The sequence below is a fragment of the Cyphomyrmex costatus genome, unplaced genomic scaffold, assembly GCF_001594065.2.
Source record: "Cyphomyrmex costatus isolate MS0001 unplaced genomic scaffold, Ccosl1.0 scaffold130, whole genome shotgun sequence".
NCBI lineage: Eukaryota > Metazoa > Arthropoda > Insecta > Hymenoptera > Formicidae > Cyphomyrmex > Cyphomyrmex costatus.
Window position 1 is genome coordinate 28,835 of NW_017275283.1, and position 26,586 is coordinate 55,420.

Genomic DNA, 26,586 nt, shown 5'->3' on the forward strand with positions numbered 1-26,586 from the left:
CGTCAATTACTTCCACGCACACTCGCACACACGCAAAAACGCACGCGCGCAAACACTCTTGCCAACAAGCGGTTCGTCACGTCGGCTTACAAATCGATTATGAACCATCGACACGTTATATTCGTTGCCTTCGGATACCTGAGCAGAGAGACGCGGAATCTGTTATTTTTTATTACTGTTCTGCGTTTAATCGGCAATTTTATTCGGTCGATTCGTTCCAGACTAAGTAAATAATGATAATCATTCAAACCATCGTAATCATTCAGGATAAAGTATATTATGTCAGAATAAAGCGATTCATAAGATCTTTACAAAACACACCTATATATTTCTACTATTATTTAATACGTTTCAGCAGGTAATGCGCGATTTCTCATTCAGATACATTAACAACAATCATTTTAAATGATAAAATAATTGACGTATGTAATATGTCTATAAAAATATATAATGTAATAATCGTCAGTAAGGACGTTTCAATTCTATTTACTGTTAGTTTAGTTATTGGATTATTAGTTTACTATTAGTTTAAGAGAATTGCTGTTATTCTGACACGCGATGCTATTGAGTGGTCGGCAAACGAGGGGAAATAGGGAAGAATATAATGACAGATGGCTCATAAATGACTCGTAATATGTCATATTTCACATGTTACCAGTTTTCCCCCCTTATTCGAGAAAGCAACACAACTATTATTACCAGCTGCTCTGCCCGGCACGTCACTTAGCCTGTTAATCCAAATCAATACATATAATTATCCGAAATTCTCAATAAGCTGTCATCCTTTCTTGTTAAGCGCATTCAGTTTTAATACGCTCGTACAAATACAAATTGCGTGATTGTTTCATCCTTGTTTTATCCTTGACTCCCGTTGCACAAACAGATTCGTGCTAACTTCATCCAGTTAAAAGAGAGTTATACTTCCCCACTTTACTCGTAATTCTCTCGCTATTTAAAGATTACGTTTGGAATATACTTCTTTCGGTTTTCTTATGGAGAAATAAAACTGCTATAAAAAGCTTGGAATATTTTATGCCTTGTAAAAATTACTAGCTGCAAGCATGAAAAATTAGAAAAAAATTCTAATAGAAAAGCTATATTTTGAATATTTCGAATCTTGAAGTCAAGAGCTTTATCTGTTTCCTATTTAATTTTCTTGTTTTGAAACAATTAGGTAATTATACTACTGGAATTATAAAATATACCTTCCACGTCGCTGCGTTGCGCCGGAAGTAGCAGAATGTGTTTTGGAACCAGTTGTAAATTTCGTTGAGTGTCAGCTGCTTCTCGGGAGATTCGATGATAGACTATGAAAAGAGCAATATTATAATTATGGTAACTTGCTCTATTTTAAGCCCCAAAACAAAACATGACTAAAGTATTTAAATGTTCACAAACGAGGTGACTTACGTGTGTATAATATCGGTTCATATATCGTGTGCACAATATTTTTACTTTTAAATTATATTAGATAATGATTTAAAAAAATGTTACAGTTCTTTAATAAAATATGATAAATCAAATCAATAATTGAAATAAATTTTAAACGAAAGAGCATAATAAAATAAATTTTATTACACCTAAATAATTATTAACATATAATGAATTTCAATATAAATATTATTAAATCTGAATAATATTTAACATAATGTATTGATTTTAATAAACAAAGTGAAAATTAATTTTCATTATATTTCCAAAATTATTAAAATAATCACGATAATATAAGCATTCAAATTGTTTTATGTTGTTAAAGAACCCACAATGATTTGCTAGGATAATACGACGCGATGGGAAAATGCAATATCCGGGGAATCCTTCGACAATTATATTATCTACTCACCTGCCGAATTAAGGATGCATACGTGAACGGTGGTCTGACGTCTGCATTCTTGTAGAATTCCCTATTTCGCTGAATTTCTGAAACCGGACGCAACAAATTTCATTTATCCAACATATTATTAGTAATAGTAGGTCGAAAGCTAATATTTTTATTATTGATAGTAACAAGTAATTATATTTGTTTGATTATTTTTTTACACAATAAGATCTGAATAGAGGGATCACAACAAACAAGCAAACATTGTACTGGTTACGCAAAATTATGAAAAAATTTTATTCTTAAAAGACGAAGAGTCTACTAAACTATACGCACCTTCGCGATATTTTCAGAAAACTTAATCGATTTAAATAGTTATTTAAATATTAAATGAGTTTGAAAAACTCTCTCTCTCTATAAATATTCATTTTGGATTGAAATAATAATAATTTTATATTTCATAATTTTTTATTAAATTACGTTTTTCTAAATTATTTTATTTAGATGGATTTTTAAATTTAAAAATAGTAATTGATGATCAAATAAATTAAAAACTATATGCAAAATATATATCTAATAATAAAGCTTCACAGAAAGAAATTATATGCAAAATATTTGGTAACTAAAATAAATATTTTTCTAAAATAATGATAATTTTTATATCTGCAGAATTATATGTGCAGACGCATGCTTTTATAAAAAAAATTTTTCATAAAAATCGGAAGAAGGTAATCCAAACATGCGAAATTCTTCACATTTAATTTTTTCGGAATTATTGTTTTTTGAGGTGATTGTACATTACATTGATTTATATAACATGAAAACTGAAGTTCAGGTATTTGTTTGTCAAAAATAAAAGTAGTTCAAACCAAATACATGGATCACCTCTTTCGAGCTTAAAAAAAAAGCAACCAAAAGATAATAAACTACGGCCAATCGATTTATCCAATTTCAAGTGTTTGCATGGAGTTTTGGAGAATACTCGTAATTTTAATTGTTTCAAAAATTAGATTAAAATTAGGAAAATCGCTCTTAAAGAATAATTTTGCTAAAATATTTAAAAATTTAAGTAAACACAGATTTGAAAATAATTTTTTTCTACTATATCAAAACGATTACGTAGAAAACTCAAACATGATGAGCAATATTACAAAAAGTTTTAACATTCTAGCTTGAGTGTCTTACACAATTATTTTGATAGTCCAACAAAACTATTTTCAGAACTTTAGCTAGCTAAATTTTGCTAGATATTTTAGCAAAGTCATTCTTTCGTGTATGTGGAGAGACAGAGATGAAGACGAAGAAAGGAAGTGAGCGTTCATGCAAGGTGCATCTTTCCGCAAGAAAATTTATAAGCCACAAAAGGGAATGTGTGGAAAATAGGTTGACAGTACCTTGTTGGACGTCAAGGCCAGCACGCTCCAGCATGTAGGGCAGCCCTACACGGTGGGGAGGGCGGGCAGCACAAGAAATAAGGAAACAACAAAAGCATCGATAAGAAAGAGGTTCGAGCTGGCGGATGAAAGAATTTTTTTTTTCATCCCGTATAATTTTTTTTCTCATCGCATAAATTTCCTTGCATCCCCTCTCTACACACCTATGCTCGTTCTACGCCGCCAACAAGGTGTTGAACACTGTCGCTTCACGTGACATAGTCGCTACCATAAGTAATCTGTGCGTGTGGTACAATTTACGACAGGAAAAGGCACGAGATCAAGAGAGGACCGTAAAGAGCACTTGCTACAGGATCGGTACATTTTTTATTTCATCGGAGTGAATGTGTTTTTGTGACGAACCTCGAAATGCCAAAAATAATTTCAAAAATATGAAAAATATATATATAACAATTATCTTATTGTGCGGGACTAAAATTATAAATATTGTTTCAAAATTACATTGTTTACGAAAAAAATTAAGAAATATATTGATATTTTGTGTGTATGCACAATTTTTTTTTTCATACTTGTCTCAACTCAGTAATGCTTATATATAATTTTTCATTATAACATCACAGTGATATCATTATTTATTTTCTAGATATATAAGTCTGTACAATATAATTAAAAAAAAAAATAACTTCTCTTATTAATATTTTAATAAGAGTTGCAGTGCAGGAATCTTTTAATGGCGTTTCGAAGCTCGTGAATCACTCCGAATATGATCTTGTGTTATCGTTACCTTCGTTAATATCTATTCCAGATCTATCGACGGCTACTCTGCGCCTTACAGTGCCCTCGTCATACAGTCCTACGAATAGTATTTAATTTCTGAATTGTCATATCTTTCGTTTCACCTTTCTTTGAGACGATATTAATCCAGTTCCAAGCTCTCGTATGCATTTCAAGCATAAAAGCTGTACGTTCGGAAAATGGTTACATCGAAAATATTTTAATTAAAGACGTTAAATTTATAGAGTATGTAATACGCTCTTATACAGGGTGGTCCACGTAAAGTGTTACAAACTAATAACTCTAAAAATATTTGTTCCATTAAAAAGTTGTTCATGAGAAAGTTTCATAAACTAAACTTTCTAACTACGTAAACAAAAATCCACCCCCGTCCACTCTTGAAAAGGGGCGGGAATGACATTAAAGTTTCAAATGGGACCCCCTGTAAAATGTTACATATTTGAATTCTACGGGGAAAAACAAATAAACTTTTCTGAAACATTTCTTTGGAAAATGCTCCTATCAGTTATAATTGTTATGAACATTTAAACTTTTAGCCATTTTATTTACGATTGAACTCCATTGACACAAAGTTGTGTTCACGATACAATGAAAACGAAAAAAATCTTGATATTAACCAAAAGAAACATACACACATTTATCAGGAAACGTAAATACAGATCTACTATGTATTTAGTTAGTTTCGAATGTAGTACTCTTTTAAATGAGATATTTCGTGACAGGTGGATAGGTCGAGAGGTCCTGTTCAATGGCCCCCTCGTTTACCTAATATTGCATTTTTGGAATATTTTTCATGGGGGTATAATATCAAAGAGGAAGTCACATCTCAACCATTTACGACGAAAGAAGATTTAAAACAAAGAATACGTACTTGTACTAAGGTGACTTTAGAAATGTTGTTTAGAGTGAGGCAAAGTTTTGTAAAAAGAATTAATTACTGTTTAGATGTTAATGGTCAACAGTTCGAATATTTAATAAAATAAAAAAAAACAGAAAAACTATGAGTCTTATTCAATTTATCGTTAATTTCAATGCACTCTACATTAAAGTATAAATGTTCATAACTTTTGATAGGAGCATTTTCCAAAGAAATGTTTCAGATAAAGTTTACTTGTTTTTCCCTGTAGAATCCAAATTTGTAATATTTTACAAATGGTCCCATTTGAAACTTTGAAGTTACCCCCCGCCCCTCTTCAAGAGGTGACGGGGGTGGATTTTTGTTTACGTAGTTAGAAAGGTTCCTCGAATATATGAAACTTTCTCATGAACAACTTTTTAATAGAACAAATATTTTTAAAGTTATTAGCTTGTAACATTTTACGTGGACAATCCTGTATATATAAATAAATAAGATATAAAAATTATACAATAGGAGTTGCAAAAAGGGATATATTCAATTAGGAATGAATTAATATCACTAATTTGATAAATAAATAGTATGTATAGATATTTAATGTATGTATATTTCGCAAATTGCAGTTAATAATACCATTTGACAAAAAAATTTTAATATACCTATATATATATTTATCTTTAATTGAATATACATAACTGAAATCATTTTGATTTTATCAAAATGAATTAATAATCCAATATCCATTGTGTTGTTAGTCCCGATTCTGTATTGTTAATACATAAGCGATCAACGAACTATACTATACATTATGCATTAATATTTCGATGTACCAACAATTTATTAACAGAATCAACCATTTTCCTTGAAACAAGTAAAACGGAAGAGCTGTTGCAAAATTGATTTAGAAACAATTGATCTTGATAACGCAAAATGTGTGATTCTAGCCCTCACTGATCCTCGAAGACGCTACCTCAAATCTCACCTGTCAGGCAAGATAATTAGAAATTATGAAACAAAGAGATGATCTTACCTCCTGCCAAAGAAAGAGCTGACTTATCGCTGATGCGCCGTCTGATTGGACCAGCCATACTCGGCATGCTGCCGGGCATATTAGGCATGGGCGGTAAACTGGACATATTGGGTATGGTCGGAAGTGGCGGCATCGGGGCAGTGCCAACCGACGGGGGCAGCTGAGCACTCGCGGGCGACCTCACGGCGGACACCAGCGCGGACATGGATACTGGTGACACCTGTGAGACCCCGAAGTTTGGTGGCGGTTGACTCATTAGCGCAGTGGAAAAATTTAGCTTTGGTAAATTCGAGCCCGTCTGAAAAAGAGAGTTCGCAAAATCCAAAATAACAGATGAGACAAAGGACAGTGTTTATAAAGATATAAACAAATCGAATATTTGATGAACAAAGATTATATTAGGATTATAAGTGCAATGGAGGCATTATAGAATTAAAGAAAAATGTTTTTATGTAATTTATGCAGAGCAATTTCCAAAGCTTGATTAATTTTCGTGAACTCCAAAAAATTTAGAACTCTGTGGTTGTGGAACTTTTAAAATCATTGTACGCAACTTTTAGATTTAATAACAAAGAAATATCTCATTAGGTTTGCTTCATAAATTTTTATGATAAATATAATGTACATATATTTAAAGCACTTAACGCAATAAAAATATCAATATCAATAAATGCAATTTGTAATCTGGATATCTTATTAGATATCATAGTGGCGTACACGAGCAATCTGATCTTCATAACGGAATCACTCACACAGCCGCGTTAAAATAATTAAGCCGTCGACCGTCGAGCGTTGTCGCCGGCGAAGGGCTAATGCGATATTGGTATTCTCTGACTGCCCAACTTGTTAGGGGTTTTAATTAAGGCGATATAAAATTACCGCAGCTCCGATGAATTATTAATGCAAACTTTATGTATAAATTAGCACTCGACTCGGCAGCGCGTTAAAACTGAAACTCGCGTTGTTGTTAGCGGGCCACGAGAAGCTCGTAAAATCTTCCAACGAGCTGGTCTGTCGTGAAAATCCGGCTTTACGATCTCGTAGCAATACCACAGCGAAGAAAGTTTACGTGCCGCGGTTGGACCGTTTTTCCAGATTCGGCTTTCAGTCTCTCTCTCTCTCTCTCTCTCTATATATATAGCGGATCTTTAAACGTATTATAATCGCGATTTATAATAAAAATTTGTTCTTCTTTTTCGTGATACAACAATTAATAATTTTAATTTGCAGCGAATTTGTAGATAAAATTATTCTCATAATTCTCAACGATAATTAATTTTTTTTTATCAAGTTAAAAAAAGACAGCAATATGCATAAATTATTTTTGTGAATATAAATTATTATATTTTTGATAATACAACCAATTCATGTAACTATCTATTTTATGCTATAATAATGCTAAAAAAAATTAATAACTGTCAAGTTGAGTCATATAAATAATTTCCGTTTCTGGATACAAATATTGTAATGATACCTACATTATTTATCATGTTAATAACTCATTATACTTGACAGATCAGAACATATTTGAAGCAAAAAGTGTTTCGTAATCTTATAACGACAGTGATAGTGTATACATCGAAATAAAATACCTAATAAATTTCTGAAATGAAGGAAATAAAAATGCACATAATATTATATGGAGTTTAAGCAAAGAAAAAATGCTACGAAAGTAACTAAACAAGTTTGTAGTGTTTATAGTTAAGAAGTCATAACTGATAGGCAAGTATGAAATCGGAAATTTACAAAATTTCATTCTAAAGATATATCGTTGAAAGATGAATCCAGACGAGGGCTCTTAACAGATTTTGATGATAACGTTTTAAAATCATTGATGGAATATAATTGGTAACAAATTATTGCAAATAACGACAACTATATAATTAATTAAGACATAATTGTTGTTTTTTATTAGAAATTAAAAAATCATACATTAAAACGAAAATTATTTATGACTCAACCTAACAGAGTACAGTTTTTATATAAAAAATTAAATTGTTACGAAAGAAATTATAGTTATCAGGGTGTTGTTTTCATTGTAATTAATAATAAATAAATGGTTAAATAAAATAGTTCAATAAAATAAAAAAAGTTATTGAAGAACTATAAATGTAATAAAGAGAATTTACCGATGACTCAGATGACTTTGGCGGTTCCGGGGAAGCCATTTGTTTTGCCATGTGCAAATGATGCATCATAGCGCCTAGTCGATCTCGTTCTTTTTGCAACTGAATTTCTAACTGCGATACTACTTGCATCTGGACCCTGGCTTGTGCTGTCGATCGGTCATCCAATGTGTGCTCTGTATTTAAGTGTCTGCAATTTCAAAATTAATTACGGTTCATTTCAATTCAACATGCTGCATTTCAATCAACGCAAATATTACGATTAACATTAAGAAAATAATGGACAAAATTAAATTATTTATAATATTTTAACATAATAATAATTTATTGATCCTTTTGTTAAACTGAATTAAATATAATAAAATAAAAAAGAATGTAAATAAAATTATATAAAATTTAAATATAACATATTTATTATTATTAAATTTATTATCGTTAAAAAAGTTTAGGTTTCATATACACAAAAATTTAATTTTATGTTATTTAACATTTTAACACAATGTCTTATCGTCGTGGCAGATTAAATAATAAAAGATTTATATAGTTAATTTAAAACCTCTGCAGTCTTTAACCCAATTTGACTTTAAAACAATGATTAAAAATTAAGTAATTTGCAACCTTTGTTTACAAATAATATGGAAAATAAAATATGGAAAAATGCGAAAAGAGACAGTGACAATTATCTTGCAAGAGTAGCAAAAAAATCTGCGCGTTAGAAAGCCACGAAAAATCCCGAGCACGTAACGCTTCCATTCTCCGAGAGTTCAAATCCCCAGGAGACGGTAGGACAGAAAATTAAGCTTCGCCGCGTTGTAGGTAGAGGATGGGGGTGCCAACAACGCCAACAAGATTCCGTATTTAAGAATTTCCGTAATCCTTCTTCGTCGACGGAACGGACGGCTGTATCGACGGGAGTGGAAAAGGATGGCGAGAGGAGCGGGTCGGTCGGTTGAAAGAACGAAGATGCGGGAAGGTCGAGGGAGTTTGAACGGACGAACTGACGGGGGGGAAGGGACAGAAAGGGATTAGACTGAGGGGCATAACGATGCGGTCGAATGTCGTGAATATTAATGAGACAAAGGTAATTAGCGTTTTTCTTTTTTTTTTAAGTAACGGCTTGTTTGAGGGAGAGTTTGCACTGAGACGAGCTACGTGATTACGAAGGATCCTCCGGATGGGATGGAGCTACGACGAGCTTGCGGTTGCGGCTCGAAGCCGATGAACGAAAGCGCCTGATGTCAATGAGATATGCTGACACGAGCGATTTTTCTACACTTTCTTTGTCTCATTCTCCCCAATTTAATTACCGACTTTATTCCCTCTATTTCTTCAGTTTTCCGTACACAAGATATTCGCAGCTCCTCTTTTACGCTCACCTATTTGAAATAGTTTGCCTCTCTAAAATATATCGCGTTATATATAGATTTTAAGATCTAATTTGGTTCAAGCAAATTATGATGGCTTTATTTCAATTCGTTATTAATCAAAGTAAATTTCTTTATATTTTATTAGTACAAAATACTAAATAGTAAGAAATACTTGCACTTAAAAATGTATTATTTGACAGTTAGAAAGGATTTTTTTTGAATTTGCAATAGAAGTTGGATAGTGGATGATCCTTCAAAATTACAATTCAGAAAATATATATAAGAAAAAATAGATCGAAAAACTCACTTAAGGAATGCTTGATAGTCTTCACAAATTACTTCACAGCCTGGCCACTTGCATACCCCATGGCCATAAAGGGGATGAACCTTATCGTTGCAGGAGGCATCCAGCGGCTTATCATCCATCGGTGTTGTACCATTCACCTCGGACCGTCGGCTCGAAGCTATCGAATTCAGAATGCCTGCGATAGTTCGGTAAACGAACGTCGCATTCGCAAAAAAATAAAACATTAAGCATGGAGAAATTAGAATACAAAAACGAACGAGCTTGAGATCAACAGAGAAGCATGAAACTATATTGTTTTACCGTTCAATCCAGAATTCGATTTCGCCACGTTGGAATTCTGATGGGATTCCGGTGTATCCGAGGGCTCTGATGATTTCCATGATGGTAGATTATCACTTGGTGGCAAACCTGCTTAATTTAGAAAAAAGCACTTATTTAAAAATTATTAAGCAAAAATATGATAATCGTTACGGTTTCCATAAAAATATGTTTATAGTTGAATTTTCGTAATTAAAATAGTGTTCGCGAAAAATTTATTTGTTTAGAAACATATATCGCATCACATAATCATATCAGGTCGTAAAAATCTTAATTTTAAAGAAAAACTCCTTATCATAAATATTTAAACATAGCTCAGCAAACAATCGTTGTTATTTGTAATCATTTTGACGTCAAAATGACGATAAATAATGTCAGCTTGTTAACTGAGAGATGATAAACAATATTCGCAATAATATTCAGCGCAATCTTTATATAGATATACGTATCGCAAACAAGCATGTGGATGAAAGACGAAGCAACGCGACAAAGAGAAATAGGAGGAATGGCAAATGCTGAGAGTGATAAAATTAAAAGATAAGATAGTTAAACTTTTAAGAAATAAAGAAAATAGAGAGAGGACATAGTGAGCAGTGGGAATAGGGCCAGCCAGATACAGGTCAAGAATAACGACTAGAGTCGTTTCACATATGAACTCTCGAATTCCAAGCATCTGACGATGAATTACGGTTGCAATTTCGAACGATCCTTTCATGTATCCCTGGTACATGTATCAGAAAAGAGAACATCGTTGGAGCACCGGTTTGTAATCGAAACGCTTTTATGTAAAAGTTCCAGGGTAAAAAACAAGAAAGAAGGAGGGAGACGCAAGGGAGAATGGAAGGAGAGAAGAAGGAAATGAAATTAAAGTAAAGGACAAAATAAAGAAGTAAAGAGACGTAGCGTATAGAAGTTTGAAAGGATTATGCAGGAGGTACTGAATCGTTTTAGTTTAAAAGCAAAAGGATGCCTCCAGTATCAAAGCTTATCGTTGTCTTTGCGTACGTGTTACTGATGACATGTGATTCCTATGACACTAGTATGTCACGCGTCGCTGCAAATACACTCGTGTGTTCGGTTACAGTATGTGATTGTCTTGATAACGAATTCCTATGTTTATGCAATGTAACCGTGTTATAGAATGTGACAATAACACGCGAGTTAAAAATATACGTTTGCATAATCTTTTTATCGCGAACGTGAACATGCGTTGATAAAAACGTCGATTTTTTGATGCTAGATATATCTACTGATGCGGAACACATGTAAGATATTAAAACAACGACCAACAATTATCTTTAAAAAAGCTGTTCGTGCATTTGTAAGATACAAATATTATTTTTGAATCGAGAATTAAATAAGAAAAGTCTTGATCATCTTTTTTAATAATTCTTCGTTTTATATATAAAGAATAGATTTAATCAAATCTAAGGTTCTACTTAGATGAGATTTCGTATTTAAAATGTAGCTTAATTATAGACTTGACCTGTTCTAAGTCTAAACGCTTTAAATTTCTTCATTGAAGTTGTATTTAATATATTATAACTATTGATTAAAATATAAAAGATTAATAATCATTTTTATAAAACTTATAATTTTTTATTATAATAATTTTATTATTATACTTCGCTGAAAATATATTTTTAATACACTGTATTGAAATCACAAATATGTGTTATATCCGCACTTTTTATCGATATCACACAACATTTAATCGCATTTAAAAATTATTTGAGTACTAAAGCATATCAAAATATGTATCTTTAATCAAGTGGGTACATTAATTTTGTTTAAATACCTGAAGAAGGATTATGGCCTTGAAGACTCAGTCCTTGCTGCAACAAATACTGCCTTTGTGTAATCTGTAGTTGCTGTATCAATTGCTGTTGTTGAATCGCTAGTTGCTGAAGAGGCGCTGACGCTTTCTTTTTGTCCGCCGTTTGCAATAAATGCGTCTGCTGAAATAAGTTCAGCTGCAATTGTTCCTGCAGTTGTTGCATTGCCTGCTCCAATTGTTTCTTGTTGAGTTCCGCGAGTTGATGCTGATGCTAAAACACATCAGACGCCGATATGTGTATAAAGTATTTTATATCACTTTACTAATGCGATGTTGTATATTGACAATTATATTGTATTACATAATCTATGATACATCGAACAAATAATTTTAAAATATATAAATAGCGAACAATGCATTCAATCCTCCACATGATTATAACTAGGAAATAGCGAAGTTAAAGAATTGTTAAGATGGCTTAAAAATGAACTGAAACGTTTGAAGCTTTGTAATGAACTCTTATTTGTTCGATATATCCTTTTATTTATTTTTTGATATATATAATTCATGAAAAAAGAAAAGGGAAAAAAAGAAAAAGAACTCCGCTATGTATTTTCATTTTATAAATATTATATTAATTACAGCTTTTCTGCAGAGCGTTTTTTAATTAAAAGATATATGGTATAAGTATAATTAATTACAAATCAAACGATATCGTCGACAGTTTATTATTAAACGTCAGGCACAAAAGTGAACATTTCGCTCTCTTGCCAAATTAGTTGGCCGGAATGAAAAGGAGAGGAAAAAAGGGCGGCACTTACGTCTTGGAATGATGAATAAATCACGGGCGCAGATAATTCGCGGCACCAAGGGGGCAAGAAGATAGAGGGCAGTTGATGGGTAGCTCGAAGACAAACAACGAGACACAACGGCTGATGGCGATGCTTAATTGCTTACCTCACCCTCCAGACTAACTCCCTCCGCCTATTTCATTTCTCGGTCTCTCTCGTGCGCCTCGAGGATATTTTAAAACAAACTTCGAGGTACGCACCCTTTATCATATTACTATAAACGAACACTCTGCACGATTAATGGGCGCAAACACGTTCTCGCTAATAAGCATTTTCCATGTTCATGTTAAGCATACGATTTCTTTCTATTTTGTATTTACTCTATACTTCATATACATTTTTCCCCGCAATTATAAATTTTGACAATGTTCAAGAAATCTTCAAATAACACATACCTATTCATAACAAGGCTCGTCTTTAATTCAATTTACAATTTAAACTTCGTGTACATGGAAAGATCGATTTTGTTAAAGTATCTAAAAATTTAGCTAGATACAGATCCGAAAATAATTATATCAGATCTTTAAAATAATTACATACAACATTTAAATGCTAATAATAATACTGCAAAAATTAAATTTATTATTCTAGTAACCAATTAAAGTTCTACATAATTATTTTAACGATCCAAAAATTATTTTCAGATCTATCCAAATTTTTAGGTACTTCAACAAAATCATTCTTTTCGTGTAACACTTATTTTTACTAATCAAATTTTATATGAATATTAAAATTACCGTTGTGATTAATCTTTAAGAAAATGATTGAACTAAACGTTCTCTAATTCGAAATTCGGCGCATTTCTTTCTTTTCGAAGATAATTTCTGCTACAATAAATGACATGGCGCCATGAAAAATATTTGTTGTCGCTTACGTTGGTATTTTTGAAAAGGAATATCAGAGTGCTTATTGGATCGTAGGCGCCAGGATAACACTGTGGCTGGATAGCAAAAGTGGTTCGCGCGACGTGTATTGTTATCGTAACGATATAGAAGGGACTACCTGTTTACACAGACCGAGTATCAACCCTCTCACTATAGCATCGAACTTTCCGGCAGTCCCGTCCGTCGCGAATTGCGCGTACATCGAAATTCAAAACCTCTTTTAAGATTAGCTTTCTCACGAAAGTGTCTTACGTTTCCGTTTCGTTTGTTCAATTAAGAGTACAATTTAAGATACTGTATCATTAAATTACAATGTTATATTTGCATCACAGAGTGAATTTTGCTCGAGTTTTACGCGAAATGAAAATATACGTATTCTTATAAAAGTTACGAAAGATTTCAGCCGATAAATTTATCCTTCAAGTAAATAACTCTGTGAAATAAGTATTTTCGTTGAAAATAGAATAGCTTTTTTGCACGAGTCTTTAATTCGTGACTACTATCTTAGCCACTTCTTAATCGATTAACATTATTATCGGATGTTATTAGTGAAGCTATCATTAGTGACATTATACATAATGAATAATCGATAGAAGGAGTAAAATTAGAAAAACGTTTTAGCAATAACTAATTTATATCGCATTACTGATTGTTTTGGTGGCTAAATTGTTTCTCTTAATGTAACATAAAACCCTTTTTCCTTTTTACCTAATATTTTATAATGTAAAATAAAACAATTAGGAATATCTCAGGAATATTTTTCACGATATGTTAAAGTATTAAGTTGCTATTAAAATTATGATCCAAATTGACGATTAATTTAATTTGTGACTATCAATTTAATTATGATTTTAATTTGATTGCGTTGTAAATTCGACAGTAATGAACGCGCAGTTTAAAGAACTAAGAAGATGTAATAATATATAAAATGTGTATGGAAATATTATTAAACAGTAAGATCTAGTCGCGATCGTTTATAGGCCTTCTCCCTTAATTATTTAAATTATTCGTATAATAATCTAGACGAATTTATTATGTTATATATAAGGAATATTTCACTTACGTTCTTTAAAGAAGAAAAGTAACCAAATCGCTCCTGATTAGATGCATGATCGGAAGATGAATCCTGCAATTTAATGCGATGTTGTGACTAAAGCAATTAAATAAATAAAAAATGCAAAAGATGAAAATTAAGGTAAAAATTTTACGTATAAAAACAAAAATGGATATAATGCTAAAATTTAATTCAAAATTGATTAATCATTGATTAATTAATTATGTTTTAAAGTTTTATTTTACATTAAAGAGTATATACTGATTTATTATATCTATACATTTACAATATAGGTATAGTAAATAAATTCTAAACAAAAATCATAAAATTTATTAGTGTATAATTAGAACTAAAATAGATAATATATTCGTAAAAGATATGACACAAAATTTAATGTTTTCTCGTTTTTTTTTGTGTATATATTAAGTAAGATCTTTTTCTTTTAAAGCATTTTTGTGCACTTGCAAATAATAATAAGCAAAAGCAAATAATAGTAATATTCATTAAACGTTCGTAAAATGCTTATCAAGTAAATAATTGATAAAATGTTAAAAAAATAAACGAGGCACGAATGTGGAATTTACCTGATGATGTTGTTGTTGCTGTTGCTGCATATACAACGTGTGCTGCTGCATAAAGGATTGCAGTTGCGTGGGGCTGAGTATGTGCTGCTGCAGCAGTTGTTGCATCTGGTGGAGGCCACTCGCCGAGCTGAGCATCATCTGCGAGGGGGTCTGCGACGGTGGAGCCCCTGGCGGGCCACCGGGTGGCGGACCCTGGGAAGGATTCGGTGGTGAACCCCTCTGTGGGGCTTGTGGACTTTGATGAGGGCTAGGTTGGGGCCCCGGTGCCCCTGAACTGGGCTGTTGCGATTGCTGCGTAATGATTGGCTGCTTTTGCTGGGTCATGGGTGCTGATGTCACTGCGTGTCCGGCGGGACTGAGCTTCCCATTGCTTTGATACTCGATAGTGAGATCCTGCTGCTGCTGTTGCTGCTGTTGATCAGCAACGCCGCTGCCACCGCCGGTTTCCGCTATATTACTCCTGCCGGAATCGCGATTGCGGACCGTAGACAGGCGATCCCTGTCGCGGCACTCACGGTCCCGCGACGAGAAGACGCTGTCGCGCGATTGCTGTTGTTGCTGCTTCAGCGCTGCAAACAGCGAAGTAGCCTGCAATATGAAAATGGAGATCGAGAGCTCGATCAAAAACTGTTGCGAGCTGCCTTATGGAGAAATCGCGGTTTGACGTGCGTGTTGTGAAACCAACAATCTTAACTATATACTCTTATAAATATTTAAATAAAAATCGGTTGGTATTTACACAGCGGTAAATTTTGAAATAAGAGACAAGAACTAAATAAGAAAGCTAGCGCGAGAGACGCGGGACCATCAAGACAAGGGAGCAAAAGAACAGCTCCGGGCGGAATATTCATGATACAAATACCACGTACGTAATGTACATGCGTTAAACTTCTACCGTATTTTGAACAATATTGATCTTATCTAATAGTATTCGAGCGCGAAGGAGGACCAGCCTCGACTGCTCCGTCATCATTGGCTGGCTCGAAGGAAAACTCGCTGTTGTCTGAATGACATTGGTTAGAGTCTCCTTAGCTGTTTACACAGCGAGATTTGTTTTATTAAGCTCCATCATCAAGCAGATTGTCGAGTGTAAAGGCGGAATCAAACTTCTCTTCTGCCCGCTTCTCGCGAGGGTCGAAACTTTCGAGCGCGTTCCAGATGTCTCGATAAGTTCATCATTATTATTGTGTTATTGTATGATATAATGGGGCACTTTTAGACAATGTTCTCTGAGAAATTTATTACCCTTTATTACCATAAGATATATTTCATCGTAGAAATAACTAGCCTTTGCGCTTCTGGAAGTTTAGCGATAATAATAATCAATATAAGTCTTCTTTAATAAAGATAACAGCTCTTAAAGAGTTATTTTTTAAATTTAATATTTTTCGTAAACATATGAAACATAAAAAAACATTACATAATTTAAAAAGTACTTAAATTAATTTAAATTTTATTATTAAATAATTTAAATGTACATCAGATACAAAATGTCATCAAAATAACATAAGAATTTAATATTTGGCAAACCGTATCATTTTTCGATGAAACTTTAAATAATTTAATTCTTATTGCACAATAAATAAGTGTTATAAGATATTAATATAAAAAAATATTTCTCGCAAAACAAATTTCCAAATTTAGATTTTACTTGCATATGCATATAATTTCTATTAATTTATTAAATAACTTAAGTTATTTTTCTTATTATATTTTATTGTTTTGAAAGTACGTCAAATAAGACGCTATGTATTAATAACTTTAATCTTTAATCAATATAAATACTTTACTGCAGTATATGTAAAATATATGTATATAATAGTATCACCAATCGTGAACTAAACTGAAACGAATAAGTAAGCTACTTGTATTATATAGAGTGTTTCGTAAAAACCGTAACAACGTTGGAAAGATACCTAAGATCATTTTGAAGACGAAAATCCTAATATTAAACTATCGAAGTATAATAATTTTTCAATATAATATAAATTAATAATTATATAGAGAAAAATATTAATAATGTTATCTTCGCATGTAAATAATGTATATATTGATATTAACATTATATTGATGTTAACGAGAGACGTCAATTAGCTTTCGCTTTTAGCATTTTACGTTGCATTACACTGAACGCGCAACTTTTAAGCGGTATGATTCACTAACTTTTAATTGCTTATAATTTAAGAACTATTACAGTCAGCTCGACATTTTATTGTAGTATTAGAATTTTCGTCTTAAAATATGATTTCAAGAATCTACTTTTAAGCGTTATTATAGTCTTTACAAGACATCCTATATGTCGCTCTAATTCAACTGCTTATTCTTGTAAACAATCTTAAATATACTTATATTACGTCACGTACAATAAGCAAAATAATGTAGAAGACACGTTCAGCTGAAAATATTTCCAATTCGAATGTTCGATGGCCTTGCACTTCGTGCCTTCGTCGGGACCGAATTGCATAACAAACAATCATCACGCAACAAAGTAATTACTACAAACACACGTGTCTTGGAGACGCATCGCTTGTGCAAATATTTATCATCGCAAGGATCCATTGGACAGCAAAACAGCTTGTCAAAGACGTTCGTGTGCGTTTTCCGCGATGTGTTTATTCCGCGAATATATTCTTCGTTTTTTTTTTTTTACCTTTTTATACGACAAAACTTTTATCGGACTGCTATCATTAAAATATTAAATGATGCAAAATCGCTGACTCTTCGTCAATTGTGTTCTAATCGACAAAAATAATCGCATAATCAACATGCGTGGCATAAATGCGTTTGTAATGAAATGTTGTTTATAACTGTATTGCCAACATAAAAATTCCGTGTTAAAATGCAGTTGCAATCATGATTGGATGGGTATAAAAAGTGGACGTAAAAACTAGTTAATCTACAAAAAATAATTTACATAAGACTGCTGCTTTTCTATAGCGGGCTACAGTTATAATAAGCACAAGATCATTCTCACGTGAGATCAATTTACGCTATTCTATTACTAATGATTGGCAGAGCTTATGCAATCCAGCCGACCAAAGCATAATCTTCTCGTATCAAACTATCAGCCACCGAAGACGTTGGAAGATAAATTTTAAATACGTTTGCTATTACATACGGGGCTACAAAACGATTGTTTCTCGGGCGGAAGACCGTGTGTCTCTTGCGAATCCAGCACGCCGAGTCCTATGCTAATCTTATTTGTGTACGATTACGTATGTTTATAACATGCAAAGAAATTCCGCGGCGCGCGTTATCAGTGTTTAGTCAGGAGCGCCAGCACGTGGCATTTCAGGCCAAAGTCTGAGAGATAGAGAGGAAAGAAAGGAAAGGGAATAGAAAACGGCAGAGTCGGAGGCGGCAAAGGAAAACAGAAGTAAAGGCACTCAGAGAATTTGGCGCGTGTGCATGGACTGCAGCACTTCCGAATTTGGTTCTTTCTATTGCCGTAGCTATACGATCAACTCTGCAGTTAACACCAAAAAAAAAATAATTTTAATATTAGCAGAATCCGCTAAATCTTAGAGGATTTTATTCTTATATACGGCCTCAAGTGGAATCTTCTGAAATCGAGAGGAAAATATTCTAAGCACAATATTCTTACAGTTAGAGTACTTTTGTTTTGCATCTGCAGTAAAAATCTTACACATTGCTATTTATGTTATACTTGTAAGAGGGCATTGCGCTTTAAGTTAACATATTCCTCTTATACAAGAGGAAAACTGTTAGAATAATTTCCAATATATTTTTGATGAATAGTCCACAGTGCATTGGAAGAGGAATACTCTTTCTGTAAGAATTTCTACTTAGAATATGAGGTTACCGGAAATTACACTTTACAATTAGATTATTTTTTTTTTTGAGTGAACGTTTCCATTTTACGTAATCAAACAGCTCTGTGTGTTATTCATACAATAGTTATTCGCTTATTCGTCTGATTATCATTACTAAACAAGACGGTTAGCGCGTGTGGCAAATTTAGAATTTAAATTATCTGATATTGGCTTGTGAACAACATGAATAAATAATAAATATGTATGCTGTCGTCATGCCACTTGTAAAAATAACAATGTTTCTCCTAATTACGAAAGTAACAATATTATGTATCAAGGAAATAAATATTCTGAGTCTTTTTGCATGTGTACATAAATACTTTTGAAGATTAGCGTACGAAATATACAACTATTACATAAACTGTCTGAAATTCTTTTCATGAAGAGTGAGAGACTATGTGCACCTTCAGATTGCGAGCGAACATCGTTTGTTCACAAAATTAATAAAATATGACGTACAGCAGAACTGGTTTAATCCACTTCGGCTCATAGCGCTTCTTCGCAGAGGTCGAGACCTTTAATTCCTTAATTAATTCCCACCCCGCGTCTCTCTTAATGAAGAAACGAAGGATCTGAAACCGTAACCGCGACAACGCGGAAGGGACAACGATTCTCGTCGCGAAAACGTAAGAGTGTTCAGGGGTGGGGGGGGGGGGGGAGCGGGCGGAGAGCAAAGGGAAAAGACGATGAAGTTCGACGTGTGTACACGAAGGGTGAGGGAGCGGGGCGAAGGAAAAAGATATAAGAGACGAAAGAATGAAAGCATAAGGGCCGACGCTGAAGGGCCATCGACTACAGATAAGAGGGACTCCTAAGACTCTTTTAAGAAAAGGTTAAATAAAGGTCGGAGGCTGTGCGCTTGTTGTTGGCTGTTCAGATTCCTTCGACCCCCGCCCAGCCCTTTTGCGCCCGTCATTCCCTCACGGGTACCACGCGTAACCCCACTTATTTGAATCCCGGAGGCTTCTTCGAGTTCAACCCCCTCGCGCGAGCTCTCATATCTTTTATATATTAGAATTTTCACCAACGTTTCCTCGCAAAAGCTCCGCTCTGTTTACTGTTTGGATTTATTCCTTCGCTCCCCCGCTGCAGCGCGGCCTCTCTTACTGAAACTCCCGTGGCTGTATATGAGTTCCTTATGTACATCCTCGCCGTGATACTTTCGGTTCTCCACGTTGCCGAACTTACTACTACGCCTCATCTGCTGGCATAAGGGTACCCTCGCAAAAATCTGCCAATGTTCAGGAGTTTAAGCAAATCTCTGACTCATCACTATTTTTGGCTAAATATTTAACAACTCAATTTTCGTAAGTGCACTGAAAACGATCCTGTATAAAAACTCCTATTGAAAGACTACATATATCAGTATATAAATTCACGCGAAATTATATATAAGCAACTAAGATCCAGCTAGACTGTTATGGGCTTCGATTCGTATTAGCTACGTTGACGTCTCCTTTAAAATTTAATAATACTATATGAAATCAAATAAAATTGTCTTTGAAAACATAATAATAAGATTTAGATCAAGCATTGTGTATATTCTTTGAATAATACAATAATGAGATATATTCTCGTCTAATTTATAATTACTTATATCAGTTTCTAATTACTCTAGTAATCAGTTCAATAACTTGTACCTAAAAAGAAATTTTGAGATCTAACGAGAATCTCTAGAAAATCGCGCATTTTGCATGAAACAAAAATTGAATATAACCATCAAATGATGCAATTGTCATGATTTAATAACGAACGATCAACGCCAATCGTTTTGTAATTGTTCACTAGGTGGAAAAAAGGAGAATATCGATATCAGCCGATAGGCGGAAATGAATACAAAACGGGTATCGAAATTTCTGTTGTGTAGGCGATTGTTCGATAGCCGGCGAACATCGGCCGTGTTTTAAACCAGTGGGATATCGTTAGATTTTAAACTCGTTACAGGCACGCTGTCAGGAGTGTTTATTCAGCGCGCTTTTCTGCATGTCGACGATGCGCGGACTAAACTACGTGCGTCGAGTCTCGTTCGATGTGCTTCGTGTGTGCAGACTCGCGCTCGCGTTACAGATACTTTTACATGGGAAAAAAAGCAGCCAACGAAAAGAGTTGGACGTTTAAATTGATACCGCATCGACGATCTACTTGCACGATGAATTCAAATCAGATTTCATGCCGCTTCTTTATTTGTATTTTGCATTCACCTGCCTATTTTATTTCACAGTTTTGATGTACGTAGCTGCTTTATCAGCCGTCCAATTGATTACATATAAATTTTTTAAAGTTAATTTAGTATATATGGACATCAATACTTTAAAGTTTCATTTAGTTTAGAGATCGATGTTTTAAACATATGAAAGTTGGTTATTCGTAAACAAACATGGAAAGACAGTTTTGCTGAAATATCTAAGAATTTAGTTAGCGACAGATCTGAAAATAATTTTGTTTAATTATAAAAATAATTATGTAAGATACTCAAGCTAGAATATTAAAATTTTTTTGCAGCATTGCTCATCATATTTGAGTTTTCCACATAATTATTTTGACAATCTAATAAAATTATTTTTCAGATTTGTATCTAATTAAATTTTTTAATATTTCAACAAAATTCGTTCTTTCTCTGTGAAGGTATTGATTAAAAAAGTGACAAAATAAATTTAATTTTTGGTTAAAAAATAATTATTTTCTTATGTAATGTATGTACTGCTCTACAGCGGATAAGAAATATGAAACGCGAATTTTTATCTATTCTCCAATTAAATTAATTTAGACGTGTGTTTAACAATTATATAAACTGGAAATATTTCTAGATGGTGTGATACAAACAAAGTAAGAAAGGGACCACCAAAATTATCATACATATGTATGAGATGGTTTTAAAAGGTTTGATATTACAAAACTTGATGTTACAGTACGATACTATAGGTTCTCTCTCAAGATACAAAAGAATAATGGAATTAAAAACCGGAAGACCGCGTTCTCAACTGAGTTAACACCTGGTCCCCTTATTCGTTTTATCTGTCGAAATTCTCTTCTGGGTTTCAGTCGCAAGAGCAAAAAGGGAAGAGTAGCGAAGGGCAAAACAAGGGTTGGTGAGATGTCCCTATCTCTCGTTTCGTATTCACGCGGTCGCGGGCCAATCAGAGGCGCGTCTCTTTACACCCGCCTCCTGTTGACGTTTGTCATAATATTTTAATATTAAATCGCGTTACGGGCAGTCATGCGCTCGCATAATCAGACGTTACTCACTGGCCCGAGTGTGTGTAAGAGTCTTACGAACGTGCGCGAGGGGCAGAGTGGAAGAAGGGAGGATGAACAGACGCGACACGAGTATTCGACGCCCCCCATCCTTTCGTGAGAAATGTGGAATACAAATTACCCGACAGATTCCGATCCCCTGTCGCTATCATTGCCAAGTTCGAAGAGAATGAGAATTTGAGAATAATAAATATTCAGGCACCGCAGAAAATGTTTGCTAGAAGCGCCTAAATTATTGCGTGAGAGATGCAGACAATTGAAAAAAATATTTAATACAATGTATATCTATTTATTCTATTTCTTCTCTTCAAGAATTATACATATTATAAGAAAATTATATTTTTAAATGTAAAATACGCAGAAATAGCACCGTCGATTGAATGAATTCGATTTATAAAATTGGCAACGCTTTTCTAACAAAAGAGACCTCCCCGCGCAGTCCCAGCGAAATGTCTGCAGCTTCGCACTTCCCGTTCGCGCTGCAAATATGTCCGTCTCGGAGAAAATAATCGCGAGAGGTTAGTCGCGTTCACGCTAGAAACGTCACTTACGCCCTCGACGAGCGAAGGGACATCCGCTGGTGACTTGACGTGACTTCTGAAAGGACGTGCAATATTGAAAGGAATTAACGATTCCGCGAGCGTCCGTTTTGGTCCGACGGTCCGGCGAACGTTTCACGTGCTGCGGAAAAGAGAAAAGGGGCGGAATTGCCTGGGCGGTGGTACGGGTAGGTTTCCTGGGACGATTGACTAGCCATGGCGAATATTTGGAGAATGGCTAGGACCAAGCGGACGGAATGTCTCTGGTCTCAATCGTTAACGGGCTGTGTACATTATAGATGGCCCCGTGATTGGTTCGTCAGCCTCTCAAAAACTCGAACTCATCGCCGTCGACCTCCTCCGCCTTCTCTCCTCGCCTCGCCCTTTCTCCCTCACTCCTCCACCGAGCCCTCAATGCCGGAACTCCGGAGTTACCTGGTCGTCGCCATTCTCGTTTCGAAGGTTTATTTTAGTGCAGCGACGCGGCCGAACGGATCACGATGACGATCCTGGACGGACTTCTATCGGAGCTGATTCTCCCGACTGACAATGTAGAAACGCCCTTCCATTGATATCAATTAGTACGATTCGCTAACCTTCGTTCGCCAGGATTCCGCGGTTCTGTCCGTTCTCTTGCTGAGTTTGTTCATCGTCTGACGGTGTCTCGATCGTTACAAAAATTCTTGATTGAATTATCGTCATCGTTTGCAATCGCCGAATTGCGTGCGTCCAAATTTTTGATAGTATTGCGATAAATGTTATCAATTACTCGCTTTATCTCTCTCTCAATCATGATCTTATGTGGATATTGTCGGAACAGTGAAAGAAATGATTTCTTACTCTTTAAAGACTCGGGGGGTCTATTTTTAAAATCTTAGTCTTTCCTTGAGTAATTAAGATTTATAATTCATTGTTTCATTGTATTCTCCTTGCCTCAAAATATAACACTATTTCAGCGCCACTAATATAGCTTTGTCGCCCTATAAAGGTTGAAGAAATCTTCAAAGATGACTTGCAATAATTAATAATACTGATATTTTAATAATGTTAATTGCATCTTATGTAATGTTTGTAATCCTATTTAAAGAATACTCTATTTGAAGACTATATGTTTAAATAGAAACAGTTTATAGTCACTCTCGTTAGTCTACCTCAACATTTTCTCTATTTCTGGACAATTAATGGTGCAAATAATCATCCCGTCGGCTATCTGCAGGAAAATATTTACGTGAGTATTAAATATGTTTACGTTGCTCTTGACGTATTTTATAAATGAGGAAGGTCTTGTGTGAAAAAGAGTGGCCTTTCGGCGCTCTCGGAATAACGTGACGGACGCCGCGCAAAGGAAGAAACAAAGATCGCTGGCATTATGCAAGGTAAACGGTGCCCGTGGTATGCTCTCCCGTAGGTATCCGCTGTCTGTGTGTACAGGAATTAACGCATGGAGGTGTGGGACTGTCGCAGCTGGATAGGCGAGATACAGGAGATCGAGCCTGTCCAGAGAGATGGAACCGAAGAGACGAAGGGAGCGAGAAAGTGTGCGTGCGAATCCGCGAGAGCATAGGGTCGACATCGGCAGAGGGTGAGAAACGCGCGAGAACGGATGAACAGAGAAACCGGAACAGAGGGTGCATCGGAGAGAGTAATTTCGACATTCTGCGGGTTTGCTTACATCCATCGGTTCAGCGATTTCCGCGTACGCATTGCGAAATGTGCAACGTCGTACGTGTGTCGCCGCAGAGACAATCCTCCAATTTCTTCTCTCGTTTCGACAGAATACGTGCTTCCGGCTGGATTCACCGGTACAGGGAGAGAAAGAAAAAATTGAATATATATGTATGTATATATATATATATATGTATAATCTTTCATATTTTGCAAGCCACATTTCGTTTGCCTCCTTGATTAATTTATCTACTTTCTTTTAGCAAAATGTTATAAAGAGATTTATCGAAAATTTACCACGTTAAATATTTCTATAATTACTTCTTCAACTGCTTAGTTCTTAATTCTGAAGAAGCACTCCTCTTCAATAGTTTATAACTTAACTACTAGTTACAATTTAAAAAATATGTAAAATATTTCATGAAACAACACAAATGGATAATTACGTAATCATAAATGTGAAATAAATAAATCTGTTTAACTGCAATATCGTCAAACTCGTAACAAAATTAGAAAATGGGAAATATATAATTCATAAAGATAAAAATAAGAAAATGAAAGAAAATTTTCCCGATTAGTAAAGTCTAGGTAAAAAGTGTTGGTTATATATACATGAAACAATCTGTTGTTCCATTGAAACAATGTTTAAAATTTCTCTTCGAGAAAACAAGGAACTAGATGGATCCTTAAGCAATAGCCAGGTAATCTCTTCGCGCTGGAGAAGGTTGTGTTTTACTTTCATTCCGATTAATAATTCAGTATCAATTAGTGGCCGTTTGAATTATGAAGAGACCTTTCTTCGCTCCTGACTTTCCGGCTGGCGGATCTCGTGGCTTCCTTGCCAAAGGAACGAAGCAAAAAATACGGGGTCGACGGGATACCTACGCTCGGATCTCGTATGGTATATTACACCCGCTCCGTTTTTGATTAAATTAAGTCAATTGCCGTAATAAGTACGCTAACACATCTAAAGCGTATGCTTTTACTTGATTAAGAGGTAATTATTTGAAATGTTTAAGGGTGTCAAACTTTCGGTACTCTTCCAGCTATTTTTCTTGGAGATTTTCCAACTTGGACACAAAATCGAATCTAATAAGTTTATATAAATTTCGCATATCACAATAAACGCGATAGTAAAATTGAACTGCATATTGAGAGGGATCCGTAAAATCTGCGATAACGCGCTTCATGTTTTAAATACTCTTCTACGTCTATTTTCCGAAAAAGGTAGCTCAAACACTGCTACGAAGGAACAACAATTTTCAGACTCCCGTTGTAGTTGTACAAACACCGTTAGACTTCTCCGTTACATCGAACGCGATACTGTAATATCGAGCAGCGGCAAACACGACTTCTATTAATTCCATTTTCGCAAAGATACAGTAGATTAACGAAGGATGGACGAGGGGTGGAGAATGAATAAGGGAGGAAGGGAGAGGTACAGAGAGAGAGAGAGAGAGAGAGAGAGAGAGAAAGAGAGAGAGAGTGAAGAGGCTGCGCTGAAAGAACATGGTGGACCAGAGAGGCCGCTGGAAGCCCTCGCTGATGCAGTGGAGGAAAGGAAAGGCTGACGAAGGCAAAACCGCCCCTGAAAAGTCTCAGGGGTGGAAAAGACTGGGACGATGGTTACCGCCAAGTGGATGTAATTTTTCCGTTGTTTGATTTTCATTAACGACTTGTGGCCAACACGGACTGGCAACAACGTGGCTCGAAGGCATGGGAGGTCCAAGAAACGGGAAATTATGCTCCACCAAACAGATGTATCCTTTATTTCATTTTCTTCGGTGAATGTAGTCAGAAGTTTATTCCAGCCGCTAGAGGCGGCTACGCGTTAATGGCAAAAGTCAGCAGGAAACAGAATAACTCGTATTTTATCGCTCGGCATTATCGTCCAGCTGCAAAATATCCTGAAATAAGGTCAATGAGGAAGCTACGGAACGAGTTATATTCAGTATCGGAAACAGACTGGCATAATAAAACGAGAAAATCAATTTGACAACTTTTAATTCGGATAGCTCCTTTAAACGTAATTCAATCATGAAGAGCTTTAGATATTATACGTATAGACAGATAGACAGAAAGAAAAATAAATATAATTTTATTTACGTATAGATAGATAGATAGATAGAAAG

At 34.7% G+C, this 26,586-nt stretch overlaps 1 protein-coding gene across 1 annotated transcript in view; it reads right to left on the reverse strand.

The window, feature by feature from the left end:
- FoxP (forkhead box transcription factor P) overlaps positions 1–26,586 on the reverse strand; it is a 302,737-nt gene that overhangs the window by 10,283 nt on the left and 265,868 nt on the right. The window contains exons 4-13 of the mRNA XM_018550837.1: positions 15,163–15,750; positions 14,588–14,650; positions 11,811–12,060; positions 9,995–10,102; positions 9,695–9,851; positions 8,024–8,210; positions 5,895–6,192; positions 3,998–4,066; positions 1,844–1,920; positions 1,206–1,307 (exon numbers count right to left, since the gene is read on the reverse strand). Coding sequence (XP_018406339.1) covers positions 1,206–1,307; positions 1,844–1,920; positions 3,998–4,066; positions 5,895–6,192; positions 8,024–8,210; positions 9,695–9,851; positions 9,995–10,102; positions 11,811–12,060; positions 14,588–14,650; positions 15,163–15,750 — 1,899 coding nt within the window. The remainder of the gene's footprint in view (positions 1–1,205; positions 1,308–1,843; positions 1,921–3,997; positions 4,067–5,894; positions 6,193–8,023; positions 8,211–9,694; positions 9,852–9,994; positions 10,103–11,810; positions 12,061–14,587; positions 14,651–15,162; positions 15,751–26,586) is intronic.